At 40.0% G+C, this 27,108-nt stretch overlaps 1 protein-coding gene across 1 annotated transcript in view; it reads right to left on the reverse strand.

The window, feature by feature from the left end:
* Nucleotides 1-9,731: 9,731 nt before the first annotated feature.
* LOC150075720 (glutamate-gated chloride channel-like) overlaps nt 9,732-27,108 on the reverse strand; it is a 52,925-nt gene continuing 35,548 nt past the window's right edge. The window contains exons 7-9 of the mRNA XM_090387396.1: nt 11,344-11,478; nt 10,822-11,198; nt 9,732-10,066 (exon numbers count right to left, since the gene is read on the reverse strand). Coding sequence (XP_090243522.1) covers nt 9,854-10,066; nt 10,822-11,198; nt 11,344-11,478 — 725 coding nt within the window. The 3' untranslated portion in view covers nt 9,732-9,853. The remainder of the gene's footprint in view (nt 10,067-10,821; nt 11,199-11,343; nt 11,479-27,108) is intronic.

Below are 27,108 nucleotides of genomic sequence, written 5' to 3' on the forward strand. Positions count from 1 at the left end.
TGCGAACATTAAAATCACTAAGGAAAATGACTTCACTGTTAGGAAAGTTGGACTGGAAGAAGTCAAGTTGCAAAAAGAGGAAGTTTGTTTGTTGTTTGCTTGTTTGTTATTTAGTTTCTAGGAGCATTAGCAACTAAGGCCATATTGCTCCGGGGATATTCGGTGGTCATTACCTGACCTTTCCGCATCCTCCGTATTCGGTGGTCACAGGCTGGAACCCCCGTCTAAAAAAGAGGAAGTCAAAGAGCTCCAAGTGATTAGTGGAGTTGGGAGAACGGTAGAGACAACAGATGAATTTTACACAATGAGGTAGAGAGATTTTAAGCCAGAGAAGATCAAAGAGAGGAGATTCAAAATTACCAAGTCTCTGACAGGGAATATCAGAACGGACATATGCACAAGTACCATCTTTGAGGCGAAAGGAATCATACAGCAAATAATTTGGGCAACTGAGATGAGCAGTGGTTGAATCAATCGATAACCGACATTCTGTCAGAAAATGTACATGGCGTTTGGCAGACTGCATGTGAAAATGGACATAGTTGAGATTAGAATTGAGACCACGTATATTTGTTTTGATCTTTTCGCAGATAAACTTAATCTATTACTTTGACAAATCATGGTATATTCAATAGTAAGAAAAAGTTAGAGGGGGGGACATGCAGTATGAAGTAATGAAATATTTGACTATGGCGTACACATGGTAAGGATATACCCAGATCCTTGACATAACGTGGCCTCGACAATGCTCCCCGTATACACACTACTCGGACTCCCTCCAGTCACTATCTGGCAGAGTAAAGGTATCAAGATTATACACTTGCTGGTTCGGAAGCCTCCTAATGAGTTACCAATAGGTTCAGCCCAGTGTATTAACTAGAGTCCGGCCTGCGAATACTGTTTTAGAGCTGTACCCTCGAAATGTAAGGAAGACTGGATCTCACCATGATGTTCATCGTAATATCAAAAGTCATCAGTCATAGTGCATGATAGAAGAGATGGGGAAGGGTTGACTGGAACTTAGCTCTGGAGACTAAACATGGGTTCCACCACTTCAAGCCTCCAATAAGCAAAGTGATGGTATTTCAACGGTTGAAGAGAGTCATCTATCACCTAGTGTTGCCTGGTAACACAGAGGGGGTAGCATTCCTCCATGTGGTGTGGGCGCCACACCTCGACCCCTTCTTATGTTGGTTCACACTTGAGTGGTCACACATAGTGTGTATGTGCATGGAGGTTATACCCAGGGTTACTAACAGTCCCATCATGGTGACGGTGCAAGCAGAGGATTTGGCTGTCAGTTACAAATCGTCCGGACATCGCCGAAATTAGGTCCACTTGACTTGAATATCACCCGAATATATCAGGTCCATCAGCGTTTTTAGACTCCCAGGTAGCAAATACAGTTCTGTCATATCTGAGAGAATGTCTGAGACAACCTCAAGGACCACGGTTGATTCAACCACTGTTCATCTCAGTTGCCCAGATTATTCGCTGTATGATTCCTTTCGCCTCAAAGGTGACATTTGTGCATATGTCCGTTCCGATATTCCTTGTCAGAGACTTAGTAATTTGGAATCGCCTCTTTTCGATCTTCTCTGGCTTAAAATATCTTTGTCTCATTTTCTCAAATTCATCTGTTGTCTATACCTTTCTCTCTACTCCGCTAATCACTTAGAGCTCTCTGAATTGCTCTCTTTGCAACTTGACTTTCTCCAGTACAACATTCCTAACAGTGAGGTAATTTTCCTTGGTGATTTTAATGTTCACAACTCCAGCTGGCTTCAGTTTTCTAGTCACACCGACTCAGCTGGTAGAGATGTTGAGGTTTTTGCAATTACTAATGACCTTGCACAGATTTTTCGTTTACCTATAAGGATACCGGACAATACTAACCATACAGCCAACACGCTTGATCTTTTTCTCACAAACAACCCTTCCAAGTATGCGTTCGAAATGAGTGGTCCTTTAGGCACCTCAGCTCACAACTTGATGATTGCCTGTTCTCCAATGGAGCCTTTATCTCGTGGCTATTCCCAACCTCATGTTGTTTGGCATTACAAGAACAAAATGAGATGACCTGCGAGATTTGTTTTCTTCTTTTCCTTGGTCGGATTACTGTTTCAAAACTTCTGATGTCAACATTTGTTCAGATCGTGTCAGTGAAATTATTCTTGTAGGAATGCCATCCTTTATTCCACACTCCACTTTAAAATCTTGTCCTTTATCTAAACCTTGGTTTTTAAATAAATATGCTAAGGCTGTTTAAGAGAAGAATATTGCATATCGTGATTGGCTTGTTTCCAATTCTTCAATTTCATTTTTCTATCTACACCAAAGCTCGCACCAATTGTAAAGCAGTCATTAATCAGTCCAAACTAGATTTTGAACATGTTAAGAGTAGAAAACTTGCTTCTTGCCCTAATGGTAGCCGACATTCTAGTCTCTTGCCTAAGCTATTGGCCGCAGCCTTTGCTCATCTCTGCTCCCAAGTCCCAACTCTGCTCAAAACCAGATGGTTCTGTTGTCACTTCAGACAAGGATGGAGCTGACCTGCTAGCATCCCATTTTTCTAACAACTCATGTATTAATAAGCTTGATAAAATACCTACCATCATTCCCACCACGCTCCATTGAATGCCTCCTGTGGTCTTTTGTCAAAAGGGTGATATCAGAAGGTTCAGGTCCTGATGGCATTTCTCCACTTGTTCTCAAAACCTGTGCTCCTGAACTTACTTGTGTTCTTTGCTGCCTCTTTTCAATTTCTTATTCCAAAGGTATTTTTCCTTCTTCTTCTTCTTTGAAATTTGCTCATATCCAGCCAGTTCCTAAAAAGGGTGACAAATCCCTCCCATCCAATTATCGTCCCATTGCAATTACTTCTACTCTTTCTAAAGTAATGGAGAAATCAATTAACCGCCAACTCTTAAACTACCTAGAAACCTTCCGTCTGATCAACGATCGCCAGTATGGATTCCATCAGTGTCGATCCACTGGTGATATTCTGGCTTATGTTACCCATTTATGGACTAATTCAATGGAAAGGTTCTGTGAAACACTAGTAGTTGCTCTTGACATCTCAAAGACTTTCGATCGTGTTTGGCATAAAGGTCTTCTAAACAAACTGGATAATTGGTTATCCAGTTTTCTCTCTGATCGCTCACTGAGGGTGATGGTAGATTTTTCTCTGTCTTGTAATCCTCGTGTCCCCAATCGTTCAGTTCTTTCCCCCACTCTTTTCCTCATATATTAATGACATTCTTCCATTGACCAGAAATCCTATCAATAGTTTTGCCGATGATAGCACATTACATTCCACTTTCCATTTTGAGAAACCTTGCCCTGATCAATCAGCTTCAACTTCTCGGATATCTGCATCTAAAAACCTTGGTTTTCTCTTTCGGTCTCGCGGTTACTTTTCTTCCAAACTTTGGAAATAAAATACCTATCATTCTTAATAGTATTGATCTATTTTTTTGTTTTATTTCACCATCATTTAGGTCTTCTAAATCTTTATTAATTAAAATCTTTTATATTACGATGTTTTACTAAGTGGTTCAAGATTAGTCATAAATTACGAATCTAGAATCTTAACCAGAATATAATCTACAGCAGTCTTATGTCCACTAGAATTTTCATGATCCTTTACTCTATCCTAAATTATTTTATAAATTTATCGAAACCAGTCACAAAATTCGTTCACTGGGAATAGTTATACGCTATACAAAACACTGTTTAAATCGACAGAAAACGATAACCATTGTCTTGATATTTTGTGATAATTGGGCATATGTCAAAGACACAGTTCAGTTTCATTAAAAATAAATTTTTATTTTTAAACTCTCTTAGGTTCTGTTGCACAGGATGATAAAAAAAAAAAAGACCAATTTTTCAGTGAGTGATGAATTAAAGCAGAACAATGCAGTCGGGCTTCTAGAACAGCTCGTGGGGTTTTGTCAATGATATACAGGAATTTTGCTAGCACGGATAATGAGGTATTTATTGCATTGTATAAGCCGGGGATCGACAACCTGCGGCTCTAACTTTTAGCCCACATGTACTAACAGCGATGCATTTCTGCGAGCAAATATTTTCGAACATGAAGTATAGGGCACACCCAGGGTCCTGAACTGGATATCATCATTCTTCTCTTTCTTGGCGATTCCTTTCCGCTTCTGATTCTTGTTCTCTCTCAAAGTGATTCAGAATTTTTTTATTTATTTATTTTTTTTTTGAATAGTGCAGCAAAAGCCTCAGGCTTCCTAGAACTGTTTGGCTAATAATAATAATAATACAAATTTGTACAATACAATACAAATTTATTTATCATTTGAATTTGTTTACAATACAAGAACTCGTTAAGAAAAGTAAATTTCTTGACAACAAGTTGCTTGTTTGTTATTTGGTTTTTAGGAGCATTAGCAACTAAGGCCATGTTGCTCCGGGGATCGTTCCCTGACCTTTCCGCATCCTCCGTATTTGGTGGTCGCGAGCTCGAACCCGGGTCTAATCAAGAAGCGTGTGCTACGCACTGCTGCTCTTGCTCACCTGGCTACGGAGGCGCCACAACAAGTTGCAATCCATCAGTTAAATCAGTTTTTGCATACAAAATTGTTAGCTAATAGAAAAGACAATGAAGTCATCACACAGTACATTCCACTCTGTAAACAGAGGTAGTGATTGATCCGCATTGAAAATCTATTCTACTGTATCATTGAGTATCAAAAATTTTCTTACTAGGAATTTTAATTTGGAGATTGAATAACCTCTCCTGAGCCTGAAATCAACGCTTGCCAACAAGTTCTTTAATATGTTCATTGTATGCCTATTTACAAATCTATTTAGTATCCTAGGGTGAGGCAAAACAACTGCTTTTGGGTTCCTTAAATTATTTGAGACATTTCTTTGTAGATTTGATTCTTCAAAAATAGTGTTAAGATTTTTCAAGAATAGATTTAACTTCAGTTTTTGAACTGGATAAAGTATTTTGTATTTAAACAAAAATTGCCTTCTCTTATTCAGGAGTTTGTCCCCATTAAGTGTTTCTAAATTCTGTTAATTAACTTGTTTATTATCCTTATTTCTGTTATATTTGCTCGTGCCCATACATTTACTAAATAATTGAGTTCGGAGTCCCCTAATGCATAATATAAGGTGACTTTTGTTCTTTGATTTAATTTATTTTTAATATAATAAAAAAAGTACACATAAAATCTCATTTTTTGTACAAATTTGTTATTTGCATTGCACAACTTAGACTGTAGTCAATCCTTAACCCAAGGTAACAGTGATTTGAAACTTCTTCCACAGTTTGACATTTGCAATTCTGGAAGTTCTGTTCGTGTATTCATTCGTGTTTATGTAATTTAATAGAGGGATGAATGTCCATCGTTTGGTGAGGGGGGGTCTAATTATCAAAAATTTCGTTTTTTCAAAACTGAGTGCTAATTTATTGTCATGCAACCAATTTTGTAAATGTATTACATCCTGCTGTAAATCTAATGCCATTTTTGTAAGGTTTCCAATTGTATATAAGATTATATCATCTGCATAAATTTTTATAAAGGAGTTCTTTATTACTTGGAATATGTCATTTATATAGATGTTGAACATGACTGGCCCCGAATGAGTGCCCTGTGGTACTCCTCTCTTTCCATTATATGATTTTCCCTTTGTATTTTCTACTTCAACTGTGATTTTTATTTTGGTTAAATAAGATGTTAAGAGTTGATTGACTGTTCCCCTTACACCATATTTCAGTAATTTTTGTTGCAATATTGGGATATCAATTAAGTCATATGCTTTGGTCAAATCTATAAATAAGATCATTATGAAGTTATTGTTGTTCAAATGTAAGTTAAAAGAGTCTACTAAACTCTCTAATAATGTCTGTGTGCTCTTGCCCTTCTGATATGAGAATAGAGAGTTGTTTAACAGTCCATACTGATCTAAATATTTGCTTATATGGGAAAATATATAATTTTCTATTATCTTATTTATAACTGACTGTATTGTTATTCATCTATAATTGCAAAAGTCATCTGGTGATCCCTTTTTATATATAGGAATTACCTTAAATGAAAGTAAATTTGTAAGATAGACTCCTGACGGCATCATCCGTGCTATCAGCCCAACCAAGAGAACAGTGAACTGTTCTTTATTTCTCTTTACTTCGATTACTGTAATACAGTCAAGTCCGTAAAATTTCTTGTTCTTTAACTGTTCTATGATCTTGAGAATCTCCGTGTATTGTGGAGCAAAGATTACACAGGAGTTCACTACTTGAGGAAGATTTTGCAGCCTCATATTGTTTATTTGTACCAGATACCTGTTCTCATAGTGTTTTGATTTGATTTCCCGTTGACTTTTTCTTCCTTGTACTTAGCAGGTTATTTATAATGCTCCATTTATCCTTTTCAGTTATCTGTTTATCCATAAAAAGTTGATTGTAGTAAGTGTTTTTTTGCTTTCTAATCAAACCTGTCAATTTATTTCTAATTGTTTTATAATTGTGATAATATTCTATCTTTGATGGACAATTTTTATACTGTCTGAAGTATTTATCTCTTTGTACCCTTAATTCTTCTATTTTTCTTGTCATCCAAGGTTTCTTATGTTTAATCTCGCTACTCCTAGAATCTGTGTTGCAAGCTGAGAGATTTATTTTTCTCTCTGTATTAATCCTCGAATTGTTTATCATTTGTATTATCTTATTTGAAAAGACATTTACATTTGTTGTGTAAGATGCTTGATCTTATCTTAACATGTTTTCTGTGTTGTGTTTCAGCTTGCCTGTTGATAAATATTTGTTCTTCGCAACATTTGTTAATTTTTTATGTTCACATGGGTGTTGTTTTGAGTACATATCTATTATTAGTATGCATGTTCTATGATCGGAAAGTTGATTTAGTAGTGCGTAGGAATTTGCATATTTCAACTTTATATTTGTTACAAGATGATCTAAGCAGGAGTTTACTGTTCTATTTCCCTCCATCCTTTGTTGCCTTGTTGTTCCAAATAAGGTATGTTCAAATCCATAATTATTTAAGATTGCAGAGTATCTGAGTATTACATTTTCTGTTTCATCGTTTAGTAAATTGATATTGAAGTCTCCCACTAGTATGGTCTTATCAGCTTGTATGTCTTCCCATTGCAGAATTATGTTATCTAAATCTATTAGAAAAGTGTTTATAGAATCTGATGGTGGCTTATAAAAAGCACAAATCATGAATGTGTTCTGTGGATCTTCTCCTAATAATTTGAGACAGCAGTTTTCGCAAGACTGAGTCTCGGGGTAAACCTGTATTGCCTTATAGCGTGTTCTGCAGTATATTATTATTCAACCACCCCTTCTCAACTCTCTCAACTTATAGACCTTGTCATATCCTAGTATGTTATAGTTGGCAATTTCATCACTTTTTATGTTAACCTCTGGTAAGACTATACAAGAAATATATTTTTTCATTGCATTTATATATTGCAAAAAGTTAAACCATTTTTTTCGTAATGACCTGATGTTTAGAACTACCAGAAAAAACTGTTTTTTATCAATTAAAGGAACTTGAACATTTGGATTATTTAAAAAAATGTTAAGGTGAAGTGAATATTTGTGATTCCTCAGAAAGCATACCCGGTGTCTTAATTTTAACTTGGTATCAGATTTCAAGCAACTTTATTCACAATAAAGGAGTTTATTTTAGATAAACTCCTGCAGGTTCTTTGAACTCAAGATTCTTATGGCTCTTGAAGATTCATTCTTCTTCACGTAAATTATTCCATGTCTTAACCATAAAAATTTGTAATTGTGAGTTTTTACTAATTTTTTTCTTTCCCAAAATAATTGCTTGAGGTGTGTCGTTAAGTGGTCATTTATGTAGATTGGAGCACTGCTGTTGTTCTGAGATACATCATTTGCTGTGAGTCGAATTTCCTTTGCCTTTCTCATCCATTTTTCCTTTACCACATGATTTGAAAATTTCACAATTAGTGTAGGCTCGTCATTTATTTTTTTGTTGTTAGGTATGTAGTATTGTTCCACTTCGTTATTGTGCTGTAGCTTTAATGCAAGCCCCAGCTGCTGAATAACATGCTCTAGGTCTCGGCCCGCTATTCTACATTATTTCTACATTATTTTCTAATAACTGTTGTTCTATCGAGTCAATCCGTGAGTTAAGTAGAATAGAATTCTAATTTTTCTTGAAAGAAGCTTCCAGATCCACAAGTCTTTTATTTATAACGGCGTTGGAATCCTGCAGATTGCTTATGCTATTTCGTGTTTTATCGAAGGAATCTGACACAAAAGCAATCGATTTTTTGATATCATCTACTTCTGTCTTGAGGTCTTCCATTTTCTTCCTTATTGGTACAATTTCCGTTAGTAAATCCAGTAAATGTATTTTACTGTATAGTTTCCTTAGTACATCTTCAAAATTTAGTGTGTCCACCTGCATTTGTGTAACCTCTAAGTCTTCGTTTATGGCTGTTGTTGAATTCAGCAATTCGTGAAAATCTTCCGCCGAATAGGAAATTTCACTTTTTTTTCCCTCTCTTCTTTCATGCACAATATACACCTACACTGCAGTTTCTTCTGCTTCGCCATCCCTTTATAGGTTGCTTCTTTCAATGAGCATCGAAAATTCACTACCAATTCCTTAAATGCCGATCCCCATATAATTCTCCAGTGGGGCAAAGACAACTTAGTTGATTTCAACCCTTCTAAAACTCAGTCTTGTCTTATATCTCGCAAAAAGGATTCTTCTGCTCCTATGCTTATCTTTAGTGACACTCCGATTTCTAGGCAAAATGATATATCTCTTTTGGGGATTACCCTGACTTCTAATCTCTCTTGGCACAAGCACATTACAAATATTGCTTCCTCTGCATCTAAAAAACTTGGTTTTCTCTTTCTCTCTCGGCGTTACTTTTCTTCCAAACAGCTGCTCACTCTGTATAAATCACAAATCCGCCCTGCCATGGAATATTGTTCCCACATGTGGGGTGGTGCCCCCAAAACCTCTCTCTCAGGCTTCTTGATTCCATTCAGAAGAGGGCAGTTAGGTTAATTAATGATTCATCTCTAACAGAGTCTCTCCACTCTTTGTCTCATAGACGCACTGTTTCTGCTGCATGCCTCTTCTACAGATACTTCCATGGGCACTCTTCTTCTGAAATGGCATCTATAATTCCCACTCTCTCTTTCAAAACAGTCCGAAAACGTCCAGTCAACATTCATTTTCTGTCCAACTTCAAATTCACAGAACCAACTTTTCATCTTCCTCATTTATTCATTCTACTGCCGTTTTCTGGAACAACCTTCCTTCATATGTATTTCCTGGAAATTACAATGTACAGAAGTTCAAGTCCAATGTCAACAAATATCTTCTTTCGTCTTCTCAACCTCCAACCCAAGCACGATACTAAGTATTATGGGTTCTAATACCTCTCGTGTTTGGGATTTTCATAAAAAAACAGGTATATGCACATATTTTGTTTGAATAAAGAAGATAAAAGTGTATTCCTCCATTAAGGAAAATAATAAAAAAAAAATTTAACTGTAAAAACAAACATTGTATTTATCCTTAGGTAAGGAGCTGATTTGTGTTCACATGATATGTGTGTCTTGAGACAGATGTTTTAAAGTTCACCGTGAATAATTTTAATTGCTTTTGTATTCTAGGGGGGAATGGGGAAGCTATTTTCATACTGTGGCAGGATAAAATACAAACAAACAATTTTATCGAAAAATTTATTTAACGAACTCTTATAAAGATAATAAGTGAATCCATTGTGGGCATACAAAATTGAGGCGACGAATACAAAAACTGTTTAAAAGTTATCTTCCGTTCTTCGTCGATTAAGTAGCATAAGACAGCCAGTAAATGAGGTTAAAGAACGCAAAACATATTGGGAACATCACGCGGCTAACGACATCAAGACGTGAGGAAAAGTTGGGGCACTTTCTTAATGGCTTCATGAGGGTGTCCATCAACCTATTTCTGGTGGTTCGAGAAGTGGCGTTTGGGGCGGCTTTCTCTTCGTCTTCGTTCTGGATGGGCCCCAGAGGTTTCTTGTCAAAATAAGAGAAATTTAAATTAAATTATGATATTAGGGTCACCCGTAAATGATTATTGAATCTACCCATATATTTATTTTGTCTGTCAATTGGGTGTGTTCTATGGTTGATTTGCCTGTTTGTTGGACCAAAAACCCCAGTTTCTGGGGAAAACCTTGCTGTCTGCGCCTGAGACCGACTAACTTAGCCAAGGAGTGAAAAAAGCCCATTAAAGTTCCTCTCGTCATCGACGGGATTCGAACCCAGGCCTTTTTCACTCGTGTGAGGAGGACGGTTACGATACCACTGTGCTATCCGCGCAGACTCCAAAATAAGAGAAGCGAATTATAATAATAAGGAACAGACTCTGAAGGCAACTAGAAAGTACAATTTGCCTGACCAACCTGTGACTTTCTGAGTACACGCCCCAACAGTGTTCTAGTTGATCAATTCCTTCTTTTCCTTGCATATAAAACAGAAAGAATGCCAAATAACCTCCCAAATTCGCTCTTTTCTAACAGTGCTAAACCTTTCTGTATAATATGAGGTTACTGGCATTTGTCCCAAACAAGAGCAGCTTCACTGGTAAACTGCAATCTCCCAAAATGAAAGACAGCCGTGGACAACGTGTTTGGTGTTTGCATACGTTAATGCAGTCTGTCAGTGGTCACAAGTTGGTTGCCTTCATTAAATTTACGAAAGTATCTAATACATTAGCAGGCAGTGTTATTTTAAGTAAGCGCGGCGTCAATTAATACCTGATTACTCACCATGGCAACGGAGTCATCTTCGCGTTTCATTCCTCCATTTTCCGCTCTCTGAGAAGAAATCTTTCTGCTCAAGTATTGGACAGTGGCGCACTCGAGCAGTACAAAGAAAACGAAAGTCATGCAGATGCCGGTCCAGACGTCAGCGGCAGTGCTGTACGGTGTCATCGGAGAGACTTCCCTTATCGAAGTCAGCAGGATGACCTGAATGATGAGGGCGGTGAGGGGTAAGGCGAATCGAGCAGTTTTGGAGTTCCTGTCCACCCAGAAAGTGACCCAGGAGATTAACACCGCCATGCACGTGGGGATGTAGATTTGCTTTAAGTAGTTGTGAAACTCTCTCTGCAGATAGAAGTGAAGGACAAGGCACGAATACTCCCCTGAAGTGAAAGAATAAACACTAAAATTTAATCAGACACTGAATGGCTCATTTTCGTTTATCAAAAATACGTTGTTTTGAAAAAATTCGTGGCTTTCCAGGGAAGACAAGGTTCTTGAATCCGAAAGTTAAGAACTGCTGCTTACCTGTGGTAGTCTTGCTGGTGCAGTAGTCACTCTCAAATCGATCGACCTGGAACGGAGGGAGGTACAAATCTTTTGATACCTGGATCGGTGTATATAGTTTCCAGTAAAGGTCAAGCTCTTCGATTGTGTATCCATCTGCAAGCAAACAAACAACACAATTATTGCTGTAAAAAAGTAAAGGGCATTAATTCAGCAGGGTATTAAGGAAGGATACAACCTTTAAAAGAAAACATTTTACACCCTGTCTGTGGTGAATGGAAACCAATTAGGGATTGGAGTGATTTGCGAGCTGTCTTCAACGATTGAAGATTGGTGGTGAGGGAATTCAATCAGCTTGGATGAAAACCAGAATATATAGCCACTCCGACACGGTCATTTCGGCACGACAATAAGTTTCGCCACTCTTTCTTTCTTTCTTTTTTTTTTTTTTTTTTTTTTTTACTTTTTGATTTTGTTCATCAACGAGTTCTACACATTCTTCCTGCAACTGACCTAGTTGCATATGCAGATGATATCTCGATTCTCTTAACAGACAAGGATCTCCCCACCTACTTCCAGTTAGACTAACAATAGTGCTCACTATACAGGAGGAATGGTTAATCAAATCAGATTTACTTGATTACAGAAAATTAAAATACATGATTTTCAGGAAGAGGAAACACCCCATAGGCTTTTAACTCCGAAATAAATTACGACATTACGAGAGGCATAATATCGAAATGGTCAAGGATACATAATCAGTCATCATCCCGCTGTTCCACGGGTCGACGTCAGAAGCCTCCTATTGAGACTTCGTTTTTCTGCAGAAGAGGCAATAATATGAGCGGACCCAACCCATACCGACAGGACAGAATGTGTTTAGGGTCAAAGAGAACTAGGGGTTCCCCATCTCCGCAATACCACGACACACCCCCATATCGCGATACCATCACTAGTCGCTTTAGTGGTGAATATGAAACAGAACTAAATGCATGCCTTCATAGAGGTTCGTGCTGCACTTTCACCCTACCATTAGCGAAAAGAAGTGTAATCGAGACTCGTCAGAAGACCACATGATCTTTTAGCACCGTAATTCATTATCCATTCCCTTTCTTCTGGACGTGAACAACTGTTAATTAGTACAAAAGCACTTCTTCGCACTTCACTTTTACACACTTCTAAATTTTGCGGTAGAATTCAGAAAAAGGAGGACCTTGTTGCAGTTGGAGGAGCATGAGCCAGACACTGAATGACAGTTTAAAAGAGGTTGAAAAAGTCATGACGTGCTACATTAGAATGGAATATTATTATCGTATACAGGGTGGGTGGACGCAGGATGAATGGTTCCATTCTGATTGTAGGTGGGTTCTGATTATAGGGTGTCTACCTTGTGAATATTACGGCTTCTAAAGAAACTCACGACACATCCTCCATATGCTCCCTAATAAGTGATTCATAGCAGTTGGTGAGGAGACCGCTGACGCTTTTTGGGAGGCTTGGTCGGATAAACTGGGACTGCAGTGGAGGGTTAGACCACCACGACAAGCCTTGGATTGCATTGTGGTTTCTTCCTCGAGGGATGACATGTTATGCTGTGGTGTTTTTGCCAGGGACTGTATGTGGAGACTGATTGAGGTATTCCCCTTTACCGTTAACTGCTGTACTGTTGGGAGTGTTAAGGTTATTAGGAAAAGTTGCCCTATTCACTGCGACCTTAATTCCTGGTTTAGATATATACTTCCTGGATTGGACTTCTCCTCTTTTTGAATCTTCATAGTGGACCTACAAGTGGGAGTTGGATCCTTTATGTTGGGATTGTATAGTGTAAGATACACCAATGATTGATGACCATGGCATTGCATCGTGATATGAACATTATATTGAGAGCGAATATTGATCCTCTACATCCTCTACGAAAGGATCTGAGATAATTGTACATCAACATTGTTTAGTGATACAGCACTGTAAATAGGTTGCGGGGTTGCCAGACTGCATAGTACTATAAATTAAAAAAAAAAAGTCCATTCTTGGCGTTGGAGGCACCTCTCCAGTCGAATCTCGTTTTTTTTTTTTCAAAAAGAAGCGTCTTCCGTATAGTCATCCCATCCGATTATCAAATACCAGATTCTTCGACTACTGCCGTATAGCTTGGTTGGATCTGGTCATTTTTAATTTTCTCTAGATTGAATTGTTCAGTCATTTGCTGCATTCTGGACCCTCTCTTGTGACGCACAACTCGCTTTAAATTCCTGTGGTCTCATTCTTGAAGCATCGATCCTCTTCCATATTTCTTCCTTTAAGAGCTGCATTCTCCTTTCTTCTTTCCCATTCACTGTGTACTTTTGAAATGGCTGCTTTCAACCCACCAGAAATTTCCTTCGTTTTCTCAACGGTAGCTCCTACTAAACGTCACCAACAATAACAACTTTGCGAAAATCGGAAGGATCACCTTGTCTTCCTCATGACTGAATTGACTAAGAAGCCACAGAAGAACGTACAGTCCTTATCTGATACCAAGAAATTATGATCACGCCATGCAACCAATTACACTCCCACACCGTATGTTCAATTATCTGTTGACGCCAATTGCAAAAGTTTTCCACGTTTTTGGGCAGTGAGAGTAAACAGGGAGAACTATTAGCATTAGTAAAGGCACATGATGCAAGAAAGAAAACTTATACACCGATGAGCCAAAACATTATGATCACCTACCTAATATGATGTTGGTCCTCTACATGCAGCCAAAACAGCTCGTACCCGCCAAGGCATGGACCATACACAATTTCTAAATGTGTCCTGTGGTATCTGGTACCAAAACGTAACCAGCAGATCGTTTAACTCCTATAAGGTCAATGGTTGAGACGCCGCAGATCCCAGTTGCTATTCCAACACAAACCACAGATTCTCTATGGGACTGATGCCTGGGGAACTTGGAGGCCAGGGCAATACCTGAAAGTCTTCCTCATGTTCCGCGAATCAGTCTCTAAAAATCCGGAGGATGTGGCATGGTACATTATCCTGCTGAAAACCTGCACCGCCAGAGGGAGAAACCATTGCTATGAAAGGGTGTACCTGGTCAGCAATGATGTTTACATAGGTGGTAGACATCAGAGTGCCCAGCACATGGATGATTGCGCCCAGCAGAACATCCTCCAAAGCATAACACCCCAGCTTGTTTTCGTCCCACGGTGCGTCCAGGCGCCATCACTTTCCCAGGTAAACGAGGCACATCTACCCGGCCGTCCAAATGGTGCAAGAGGATTCATCGGACCAGACGACCTTCTTCAAATCACTCAAGGTCCAGTTTCGATACTCGCGTGCCCATTGTAGGCGCTGTCGCCAATCAATCGTTGTTAGCATGGGCACTCGCAGCGGCCTGCGGCTACGCAACCCTATTTTCAGCAGGGTTTCAATATACTATGTGTTGTGACACATTATTCCCGTCACCAGCATTCCAATTACTGGCGAATTGCACCACATTCGCCCTTCTGTTGACATACATCCGGGAGAGCCTTCGCTCACCTCGAGCATCGATGAGCTATGGTCATCCAACACCTCGCCGGAACACCCGGGAACATCATCTCCTGGATACACCAGAAGAATTTGGGGCCTTTAATCGCTTTGCAACAGGACGTACTCTGCAGCAGAAAACTACAAATAGCCATCCACCAGGTCCAACAGGAGTAATGAAATCAAATATGGACAGCAAGGAATATGAGAAACTAGGGACAGGGATATCAACCAATGATTGATGACCATCGGAATATGTCACCCAAAGTTGAGGACGGAACGCCCCCCTTTTAAGATAACAGAACGCACCTGATAGGGAAGAAAACAAAAAAAATAATAATAATAATAAATAAATAATAAAAAAAAAGCTATCAAACAATCAGAGAAGGATGCTGAACCAAAGAAAGAAGAACACAAGGATGGGGCTTGCCCCTTGAGTGACAATGAAGAGAAACAGATGTGAGACAAAGGCCATATTGGAGACCTGAAGAGGACACTCTTCAGGTCTCCCTTCACCTATAATTCCTAACTCCCTGGGAGGAGGGAACGGCCACACAGTCCCCCCTTCTAGCCATCCCCAGTTTCCTCTCTGGTGGAGCATGGGCATGCCCCACTGAAACTGGGGCCGCCTTCTCTATTGGCTCCATACTTCTGCCTTTCCTCCCAGTCTTCTGCCTTCCCTCCTTCTCTTATCTTCACGCTAGAGAAAGTCCCACACATCAAAACCTCCATACGTCCAGCATTCGGCCTAACAAATTAAAGCGATAATACCCCAACGTCAACGCAAATAATAAAAATAACTTTATTTTATTTTATTATTTTTCTTTTTTTCTTTTTTTTTTTTTTTTTTTTTTTTTTTTGGTCCCAGCCGCCAACATCTCAGGAAACTAAGCGGCAGGACCTGCCAGAGTAAGCTAAGTCTACTGAGTTCCTGGCCTGCCTCCACGAGGCGTAAGTGGGGCAATGTTGGATCCCAACAGGGGTCCAGCGGCTAAATGGCCAGAAGAACAACGGTACACGACATAACATGATTCAAGATTCATACACTTTTAAATCTCTGGCATTTACAGTGTACTATTATTATTATTATTATTATTTTAGGGTTGCCCGTAATTAAATACTAACCCGTATTTGTGTCTGTAAATTGCATATGTTCTATAGTTGATTTGCCTGTTTTGCTGGACGAAAAAACCCCAGTTACTGGGGAGAAAAACCTTGCTATCTACGCCTGAGACCAACTAACTCAGCCACGGAATGAAAAAAGCCCATTAAAGTTCCTCGCGTCATCGACTGGATTCGAACCCAGGCCTTTTCCACCCGGTGTGGGAGGACGGTGACGATACCACTGTGCTACCCCAGCAGACATTTACAGTGTATTGTAATACACCACAACGTAAACTACGCGGAGATGGGGGGAACCCCTGGTGCCGCTTGACCCTAAAAACACTTACACTTACACCTCGCCGGCAGTTCGCGGGTTTCCCCTCCTCGGACCATTTTCGGTAGGTACTAACCACGGCTGACCGTGAGCATTCCACCAGCCGTGCCGTTTCATACATGCTCTGACCCAGTCGTCTGGCCATTACAATTTCTCGCTTAAGTCCGCTGCCTTTCCCATCTGAAGACCAAGAGTAACACTGATTATGGAGCTCGGTATCAAGTGTTTTTTATACGGTGTCCAGACCCGCGCGTCCACCGTAGTTCACCTGCAGTTGCTTCGATTTGCATAACGACTCGCTTGTAATGATGTTTTGGCTCATCGGTGAACACCATCAGCCAAAAAAAAAAAAAACTTTCGTTTCACCCATCCACTCGCTCCAAGTGTTTGTCTAGTTCTGATTTGAATCTATTTAAGCTATCAACTTCCACAACGACAGATGGAAGTTTGTTCCACCAACCAACTGCTCGCTGCCTAAAGGAAAACTTCCGCATATCTGTTCTACAACTGTCTTTTCTGACTTTGAATTTATGCTCCCTTAGTTTCGTAATCTAAGCAAGCGGAAGAATCCCATCAGAATTCAGCGTGCTCAACCCATTCAGGCTTTATACACCTCAATTAGATCACCTAGTAGGTGCCTAGTCTCTAGATACTGTAATTTGCAAATCTTACGCCTTTCTTCGTAAGAGCAACCCTTTGTTTCATTCACTAATCTTGTTTCTCTTTCCTGTACTCGTTCCAACAGCTCTACATCCTTCTTAAAATGAGGCCTCCAGATCTGCATACAGTACTCAAGGTGTGGCCTTATACAAGGGGATAATCATCTCCTTATCCCTGCTAGCAAAATTCCTGTATTTTTTTGTGACGTAGCAGATGTACATAGCAAATACTTTGGATAATGAAATGTCATGCAATGCTTTGACACAAACACATAATCTGCTTAACTGGGTAGACTGTGGTTCTATCTTTTTATCATATAAGCAACAAAATAATCCGGGCAGTGTGTATAGTCTTGATCATAATATCTCAAGTGATGTCAACCAGATGAGCCTAGAACAAAACGAGAATTGCGATCCAAAATCAACTAACAATCAATCGGTACTCCCGTGCTCCTCAAGCATAAATCCTTCACAGGTTGGGACCATGCAGGTGACCAATGCAAGGGAAAACGCCTGCCCTCAGATTCTCCAAAATGAAGTAACTAAAACCACACAGGTTCCTCAAATAAGACCGGTAAGTAGGACTGAACAGTGTAGATCCCCCAAAAGTGAGAGATCATCAACTCGTTGGAAAGGAAACAATAAGGATAGCGCGGCTCCAGCCCATGCCCTGTGTCCCACCCTAGCCTACAATATTGCCACTGTTCAAACGAGGAGTAAAGTGTTTGTGTCACGACTAAATCCGTCCACGAAGGAGTCGGATATCAAGTCCCTGTTTGTTCTGGAATATGGAGTACAGGTGGAAGTAAGAGCCTTGAAGACAAGACACCCAACTTATTCCTCCTTCGTCATCTCATGTGCCCCTGATAAACAACGTATTGTGCTAGACCTCGAGCGGTGACCCCACAGGAACCATGGCCAAGCCCTATTTGGACAGGAACTATCAATCTCCTACTACCAGACGCATGAGCAGCCCAGCTGCATAGCAACCAACAGAAATGACTAGACGACCATTGACTACATACCAGTGAAATTGTTTATGCCAAATGTCAGAAGCCTTGTGAACAAACTTGAGACATTACAGTCTTTCCTACATCTAGATGACTTTGATCTAATTTGCATTACTGAAACATGGTTCTTTGAGAGTAACCGGCTGGAAAGTATCGCCAAACCCATGCATTACAACGCTCTACTCAACTCGAGAGGCTCCAAGAGAGGTGGGGGTGTAGCCATATTCCATAAATGTGACTTTTTGGTTGGGAAAATAATATACAGCCAGACGGATAACTTGAGGCCTTGTGTGTAAATTTAGCCAAGGAGACAAATAAAGTGTAAGTGTGTGTAGTCTACAAACCCCTAGACCATACTGAAGACATTTTTTTTTCCATTTATTTGTACACACAATTCTTTACATTTTATATACAAGAACTTACAGAGAATATATATATACAATTTTATATACATTAGCATTATCATTCTCATTATACCTATATATATACTATATTATATATGAACACGTGTGTGTGTGTGTGTGTTTTACCTGTATCAAGGGTGGCTCCTAGGCCTTAGCCCATCTCCACCTTGCACGTCTGTGGTGGTGCAGAAACTCAGCAAGCTTTTTATCGCTTGTGTATGTCCACCTTGCCACCAGGGAGCAGCCAACACCCAGGCAGCCGCTGCCTGCCCCCAGGCACAAGCAGCCAAGCCTGGGTCTACTATTACCTTTAGTGCCATGGGCACAAATCCCACACCCACCGGAGATAGTGCAACCGGTGGGTGCCGTCCCCAGGTTGCCCAAACCTGGAAACCAGCAAAAAAAAAAAAAAAAAAACGAAGTAAATATTTACATATGTACAAAAGATAATAAAATTTTGACTCTAAATCCTAGTAATACAATTCAATTTACATATCTGACAAGTCATCCTATTTATATTTAATGGGATACCAACATTTATATTAACTGCTCAGCTGTCAGATTTATACTCGATTTTGGATTTGAGTTCTTAGTTGAAGTCTTTTCTTAAAGACCGATTCTGCAAAGGTCTGGAAAGTCGCAAAGTTTGTTTTGTTCTCAACTAGTAGAATGTAACCAGTTAGAATGTAACCAGGTGGCGTCGGACGGCACGGTCACGTATGTACCTTGCTCTCAATAATCATGAATATTAATGTAGTTATGCCTAAGTGTACACGGTGATTTTAGTGTTGTTATGCTCGTCAAGTGACTCTGAAAAGGAAGATATCAACTTTAAGTCGATTAAGGCTCCCAGGTATTTATTATTTGCAGTTTTTTCTTTTTCATATTGCAGAATCTCATAAGCGGACACTAACAAGCCGTATTATCGCTGCCAGCTACAGATCAAGGTCAATTGCCCTAGTGATACACGTCAATCGCTTACCCCCGGAGATTCACGTCCCACGCAAACGGATTAACTGCATTCCTAAGATCAGCGTCAAGCTCGCTGAACCAAATACCGTTGTTTTAGCCTGTTAAAACCTTTAAACACGAGCATTTGTTTTTTCTCCTATAGACATTCAAACATGACTGAATTGAATGAAGTCTTTACCATAGCCGAATGCAAATTATGCAAATTAAACACGGAGCTATGCATAATCTGTGTTACGTGCCGCTCTACCTTTTGTGGGTCATGCCTCAAAATCGACCTAAAAAAGATGAATAAGCAACGGAGACGCACTTTTTCTTGTGTTTCATGCAAGGAAATACCTGACAACGAGGGATTAAGGGCACTTTCTCAACGTGATGTGATACCCTGCACATCGACTGAAATTATATCATCTGCACAGGGAAAAAACACTGTCCTACCATACCTTAGCAGAAGCGCCACACCTGAAACTACCGATGAACAGGTACAAATCGCCGAGGGCGACAATCAATACCCCACAGATGACGATGCTGTCTCTACTTCTCTGTTGCACTACAGGGCAATCGAATGCCACCCTGAAGAAGTTATGCATGACGTAGCTACCTCGGCCACTAAATATTGCCAAACGACAACAACTTCGATACACGTGGAAAACAACCCCCAGATAAGTAATGATTATGTGATTCTCATAAACAGTCAGCTGAATACTCTCATTAATGAGCTTAAGCTAATTAAAGCACAAAACTCAAGCCTGTTTGAAGAAGTACAACTACTAAAGGCAGAAGTAATTAGAAATAAGTTCACCGTTGTGAACCAGCCTTCAGCCATAGAACAAAACCATCGAAATGTCAAAGGAGATACATCATCATCATCATCATCAGCCATTTTCAGTCCACTGCAGGATGAAGGCCTCTCCAGCAACTTTCCAGTTCCTTCTGTTTTGAGCACTGGACATCCATTTACTACCCACAAACTCATGAATTTCATCTATCCATCTCCGCCTTTGTCTTCCAGGTTTTCTTCTAGCTCCTCTTGGATACCATTCTGTTATTTTCTTAGTCCATCTGTCATCATGTCTTCGAGCTATGTGTCCTGCCCAAGACCATTTTAGTACTTTAGTTTTGATAAGAATGTCCTTTACTTGAGTTTGTTGCCTAATCCATGTGTTTCTCTTCTTATCTAACAGTCTGATTCCCAATATGATTCGTTCCATTCTTCGCTGTGTACTTCTCAGCTTCTCTTCCATTCTTTTGGTGAGTGCCCAAGTTTCACTTCCATAAGTCATGGTGGGGAGTATACATTGGTTCATTATTTTACGTTTAAGACAAACTGGGATATTGCTCTTCAGTATGTGACTATATTTCCTGAATGCTATCCATCCAAAATTTATTCTTCTCTTGACTTCCAGCCATTTATCATTATTACAGCTAATAACTTGTCCCAGATAAGTATATGACTCCACCTTTTCAATTACTGCTCCTTCAATCATTATTTCCCTTTCCGTGGCATACTTGTTCATCATTACTTTTGTTTTAGCCATATTCATCTTTAGTCCAAAATCCTTACTAGCTGTGCATAACTGATTAAGATTTTCCTCCAATTCTTTGGGATCGTGGCTTATGACCACAATGTCATCTGCAAATCGTAAATGGTTTAGGTACTCTCCGTTCACATTGACTCCTTTCTGCGACCAGTCTAATCTTCTGAAAGCTTCCTCAAGGGCAGCAGTAAACAGCTTCGGAGATATTGTGTCTCCTTGTCGAACTCCTTTCTCAATTTTAAATTTCCTACTGTCTTTGTATAGTCTAATAAAGGAGGTAGCACTCTCGTATATTTTCTTCAAAATCATAATATATGGGGTATCAATGCCTTGTCTTTCCAGTGCCCGAAACATTGCCTTATGCTGTATGGAGTCAAATGCCTTTTCATAATCCACAAATGCCAGGCATAGTGGTGTTTTATATTCATTTGCTTTCTCCATTAGCTGTGATATTACGTGAAGGTGATCCATAGTTGAGAATCCTGTCCTAAAGCCAGCTTGCTCTTTCGGTTGATTCTCATCAAGTATTCTTTCTAATCTGTTAGTAATGACCCTTGTGAACAACTTGTAGATGTGGGATAACAAGCTAATTGGTCTATAATTTCCAATTTCTGATTTATCTCCTTTCTTATGCAGCAAAACTATGATTGCATTATTCCACTGCTTAGGCGTCACACCTTTTCTAATGCACTTTGTGAAGAGCCTTGCCAGTTTTTGTGTTATGTCTCTTCCTCCCAATTTTAACAACTCTACAGTAACTTCATCTTCCCCCGGGACTTTCGGATTCTTCATTTTCTTCAATGCATGTTCTACCTCATCAGGAAGAATATTGGGCATGTCGTATGTGTTGCTACTTTGGGCTTTTTGATTCTACATTTTCTTCAATGCGTGCTTTACCTCATCAGGAATAATATTGGGTATGTCGTATGTGTTGCTACTTTGCAATCCATCTTCCCCACTGCTGGCATCATTCCCCTGCTCCTTGTATAATTCTCTATAGTAGTCTTCTGCTATTTGAATTATGCCTTCTCTGCTGTTTATAAGTATACCATCGCTATTCTTCAGTTTCAGTATCATTTGTCTTTCTGTATGTCAAAGGAGATACATCAAATGAATACATGCTACCAGCTTATCGTGATAGTCACCAAAGTATGAAGAAACCCACTAAACCTCAAACCAGCAGTACTAAAGAAAAACAATCTTTAACTAATAGGAAACACAGCGACCTGCCTACCCCCATCGAATTAAGTCAATTACCTGTATTAGAGCACCCTTGTGAACCTAGGTGTAATATCGATTATATATCTGAAGCAACCGTTTCTCACAATGAAGCTTCTCAAAATGCTCCATGCCTACACTCAAGCATGAGTGGTGACACCAATAAAAAACCCACTTATGCACATATTGTCTCCCAGCAGTCATCCGTCAAACGATCGCGACCTAATTCCCCTTCGGAAATGTCATTAACGGTCAATGATCCAACTTCTCTCCAAGATAGTTCTGTAAATGATTGGTAGCCCAGGGGGCCGGTCCCACTCAAGAAACATCACCAGCATACCCCAACAAAGCCAAACCAGTCAACCAATCCAACGTATTGGAGAAAATGTACAATATAACATCCATCCAAACAAAATCGAAAATCTTCATATCGAGACTTGGACCGTCCACAACCGATTCAAATATATCTAAATTCTTTGAGGAACAAATAGGGATCAAGGTGGCTGTGAGACCTGTGAAAACAAGATATCCCTCCTATTCTTCATTCACAATTACTTGTGAAAAACAGGATGAACTAAAAGTGCTAGATACCAGCACCTGGCCGCCAGGAACTCTAATAAAAATGTACAAAGAACGAATATCTTCCGCATCCTACCGCACAAGATCGACAATAATACAGGGATAGCAACCAATGTCAGCCTCATGCCAACCTGTCTCAATAATTCCCCTTAAATGCTTCTACCAAAATGTACGCAATATTAGCAATAAACTACACCCCTACAAACCATCATGTTACTAGCTGAATATCAGTTCATCTGCTTGACTGAAACATGGTTATCTCACGGAAGGCAACTGGATGTCATAGGTCAGCCTCTTGATTACCTCAGCCTCCATAATTCCAGGGATAGCAGACGGGGTGGAGGTGTTGCGTTACTGTACTCATCCAGTTTCAAGCAGTCCAGATTTCAGGTGACCAAATCAGATACATTCGAAGCCCTATGTGCCACATTAAGAAAGGATACCATACAACTACAAATTTGTCTTGTATATCTACCCCCTAACCACACAGAAGATTCAAGAAATGAACTGATAGCATGGATAGCAGCCAACCTAGTCCCCAATATCCCCACCTTCATTATAAGCGATTTCAACATGCCTACGCCTCGTCATGATGAGGCCACTGAGGATCTCATATCAGCCATTGGCACATTTGGCTTATTTCATCAAACCACACCTCCTACCAGGGGAAACCAGATGCTGGATCTATTATTCCACAATCTTCCACACCTAGGTCTGACCGCTGAACACCACAGCTTCCCCTCCGATCACTCTCCCATCACGTTTGAGTTCAACGTCACTGTAAACTCAAACACTGATGAAGCTCTCAGGAACAAAAAGATTACCAAAACCGTATTCTCCATCAAATATTTAAACCCAGAGATCATCCTTGCACGTCTCATAGAAATAAACTGGAAGGATCTACAGCAGGAATCAATAGACACTGCTATATCTAACCTGGCTAACCAGCTGCTTGAAATTGCCTCCCAAGGAGCTTCCAAACAATTAAAACTCTCTGATAGATCCAATACATGGTTCAATGCCGAAGTCCAAGTAGCATTCAAGAGGAAACAAAAAGCATTCAGAATATGGAAAAAGTACCTTAACTCAGATGACTACCAGATGTACAAGAAAGAGCGGGCAACCTTCCTCAAATGTAAACGAAATGCAATCCGGCAGCTGGCACTCAACAGAATAAACCACTCGAAACGTATTACATCCAAATGCAACAAAGATTTCCATATCGATGAGAAGGTATTTCAGGAATGGGTATCTTTGACTTTCAACGAATTGCCATTAGACCCAAAAACCCCAAACCTAAGTGATTTCATCATACACTCCAGACAGCCCCTTTCAACTATAACGCTAACAAAACAACACCTTATAAATACCATCAATAGACTTCCTAATAAATCTACAATTGGTCCTGACGGCTTCCCTCTCTTCATGGTTAAAGTGTGTAGTGCCTTCATTGTGGAACCCCTTCTTGTAATCTTTAATCGCATATTGATGTCCGGATCAATCCCGACAATGTGGAATCATTACAGGGTACAACCCATACCCAAAAGAAGAAACCCAAAGGAACCTAAAGACTTGAGACCGATCTCAGTGGGTTGCTCTCTATTAAAAGTGTTTGAGAAAGCTATCTTATCAGCACTGATCGACCAATGCTTCTCTCATAGACCGAAACATCTGCATACCGTGATCCCCAAAAGATCTACATATACAAACCTACTGGATACCCTATTTAAAATTCAAACTGCTCTCAACAGTAAATCTCAGCTAGACGTCATCTTCCTGGATATTTCATCTGCTTATGATAAGCTCTCAATTCCCGCTCTCATCAACATTCTGGAAAAGTACTTTGGCATTACTGGAAGCCTACTAAAAACCATCAACCGCATCCTTACACCAAGACAACTCATCATCAGCTACAAATCCTTCCAACAGGAGTGCAGTATAACGAGAGGAGTACCACAGGGAGGTGTCCTATCCTGTGTACTGTTCGCCGCTGCCCTTGAACCCTTCCTCGCAAGGTATACTGATTTCTCATGGTATGCAGACGACCTCAAATTATACATAACATCTAAAGAAACTGAACAAACTCACCTGACTAATCAGCGAGTCTCCGTCCTAATCGACAGCCTTGTAGCATATCTACTGCAAATAGGTCTGGAAATAAATGCATCAAAATCAGCTCAACTTACCTTTACAAAAAAGAGAATAAAAAATGACATCACAGCCTATCACAACGGAGTGCAGATAAGGAAAGTGAAGTCTCACACCGACCTCGGCTTGACTTGGGACGAGGGCCTCACTTTTCAGACCCACTTCTCGACCATGAAAACTAAGACTTTCTCGGCGATGCTGGCAATTCGACAAGAGCTGACGGGGTTATTGCACGTCGATATAGTCGGTGGATACGTCCAGCGGTGCCTACAACCTATCGCATTGTATGCATCACCAATCTGGTCTTCTGCCCCGACGTCGTACATAAATAGATTCCTCGCAGTCGAGTACTGGGTAATGCGATGGATGAACAGGGTCACGGGCAATGCTTTCACCATCTCCAGGACTGTGTTATATACCAACTTAAATATCACTCCCTGGAGAGTTCACATTGCATCCAGGAATATTCTTCTACTTTCTCAGATGCTTACCGGTGTGATTGACGCCCCCAGTCTTCGAGGACTTATTTCTACTCCACGTGCCGGACGCAGTAGTGACAGTCCCTACCTACCGTTGCATTCTACGCTATCCAACCTGTGCTGTCTGAAGAACTTCTTCCCAAACAACGCAGTGAACCTTTTCAATTCATTGACAACAGACCACCCTGTGAAATACTCCGAAAGCAAGCAGTACAGAGTGAAGAGCATCTCAGAAGCGCACTGCTTACTTCAACTATAATCTTGAATTTGTAAACAATATTGTAAATATACGCACTTGTGGAAATTATTGTAAATAATTGTATTCGTGCATTTTTGTACACTATTTTATATTGTAAATACTGTAAATAATTGCAATTCTTGCATTTTGTACACCCTTCTAGCCGGTTGGCTGTGTATATGGGGTGAAAGCAAACACTTGTTATTTTTTAATAAACTGATTTTAATAATAATAGTATTTTCACGTTGTCCTCAGCTAGACCTGATTAAGTAGCAATACTCGATGGTCTGTATATTGCGGACAAAACAGTAAAACATGGATCCAGTCGTCCATTTGACCACAGGTGCAAAAAGGATCCGGCTCCAAACCTCTGTCGAAAAGTTTGGCCCTCAGAGATCCATGGCCTGTTAATAAATACGTCGTAAACATGCTTGGTGCAAACCACGAAGATACTGAAGACACGAAGTTGCAACTCTACACATGGTTTATCTGTAACCTTGATTCTGGAATCCCTACAGTTGTCACTGGAGACCTTAATATGCCACTGCCAAGACAGCGTAAGATGTCAGTCTTACAAATATGGATATTTAGTGGTTATGGGAAATTTTTATAATTTGGGAAAAAATTAATCTTTGATATAGAAAGGAATTTTTGACATTTAAGAGAAGAATACATTGGAAAAATACTAGATTTAGAAAATGAGCGATTACAGATGTGCAAACTGAATAGCAATCAAATGGAAGAGAAAGTAACATAAATGTAGATCCGTGAGAGAAAAAGGGGTGAACTGACAGTAAACAAAGAACAGTCGCCCATACTAGGGAGGGAGTGGTCATTAGTGAACGAGCGGAAAAGGGTTACTGGAAACAGAACAATGGGTCGGTGAAATGCAGGTGATTAAGACGCGTCTGATCTATGCGGCATCTGGACGTAAGTCCCAATGAGCTAGCGTTTTGAGTCGAAAAGGACCAGGTCACTGTGGCGGCTTTTCGTAAGTAGTCAACATTTTCACAAATGTGAAAGGACGAAAATGGCTATCCTGGGAGACGACGGCAGACAGGAAAAGATTGTGCTACCCTGAGAATTAAGCAAGGAAATTATGGAACAAGGCTTGGTTTGCACACGGAGCAACATAATTACGGTGAATTCTTTAACGAATAGAAAAGTCTTCTCTACCAATCCCAGGAATTCACGATTAGGTGAATTCCTGGGATTGGTAGAGAGGATGAGGAAGGAGGTTCAAACGGTGGAGAAAAAGTTGGGATCGTCAGGGTGAAAAGACACAGTGTGAGGAAGACAGAAGTAGCAAGTATAAGAAGGAGTGTAGCTAAAGGAGAATGGCAGAGACAGAGTGAGAAAAGTAAGCTGGGCAGTACAGAAATGTAGGGAGTGCCAAAAAAGGGCCCTGAACAGAAAGGGGAAAAATAGTTAAGAGTAGATAAGTAACGGGAAGGCTAAGGATTATATGAAAAAGGTTATGAAGGACAATTAAGTGAACCAGGAAGATAACGACCTCTTGGAGAAAGATACATCAGAATGATCCGTATTAAAGGAGGAGTTGTGTATTCAAGGCAGGAGAAAGGACGCCAGACCCAT

The sequence above is a fragment of the Mastigoproctus giganteus genome, chromosome 13 (assembly GCF_048544385.1).
Source record: "Mastigoproctus giganteus isolate SK-2022 chromosome 13, ASM4854438v1, whole genome shotgun sequence".
In the NCBI taxonomy this organism is placed as follows: domain Eukaryota; kingdom Metazoa; phylum Arthropoda; class Arachnida; order Uropygi; family Thelyphonidae; genus Mastigoproctus; species Mastigoproctus giganteus.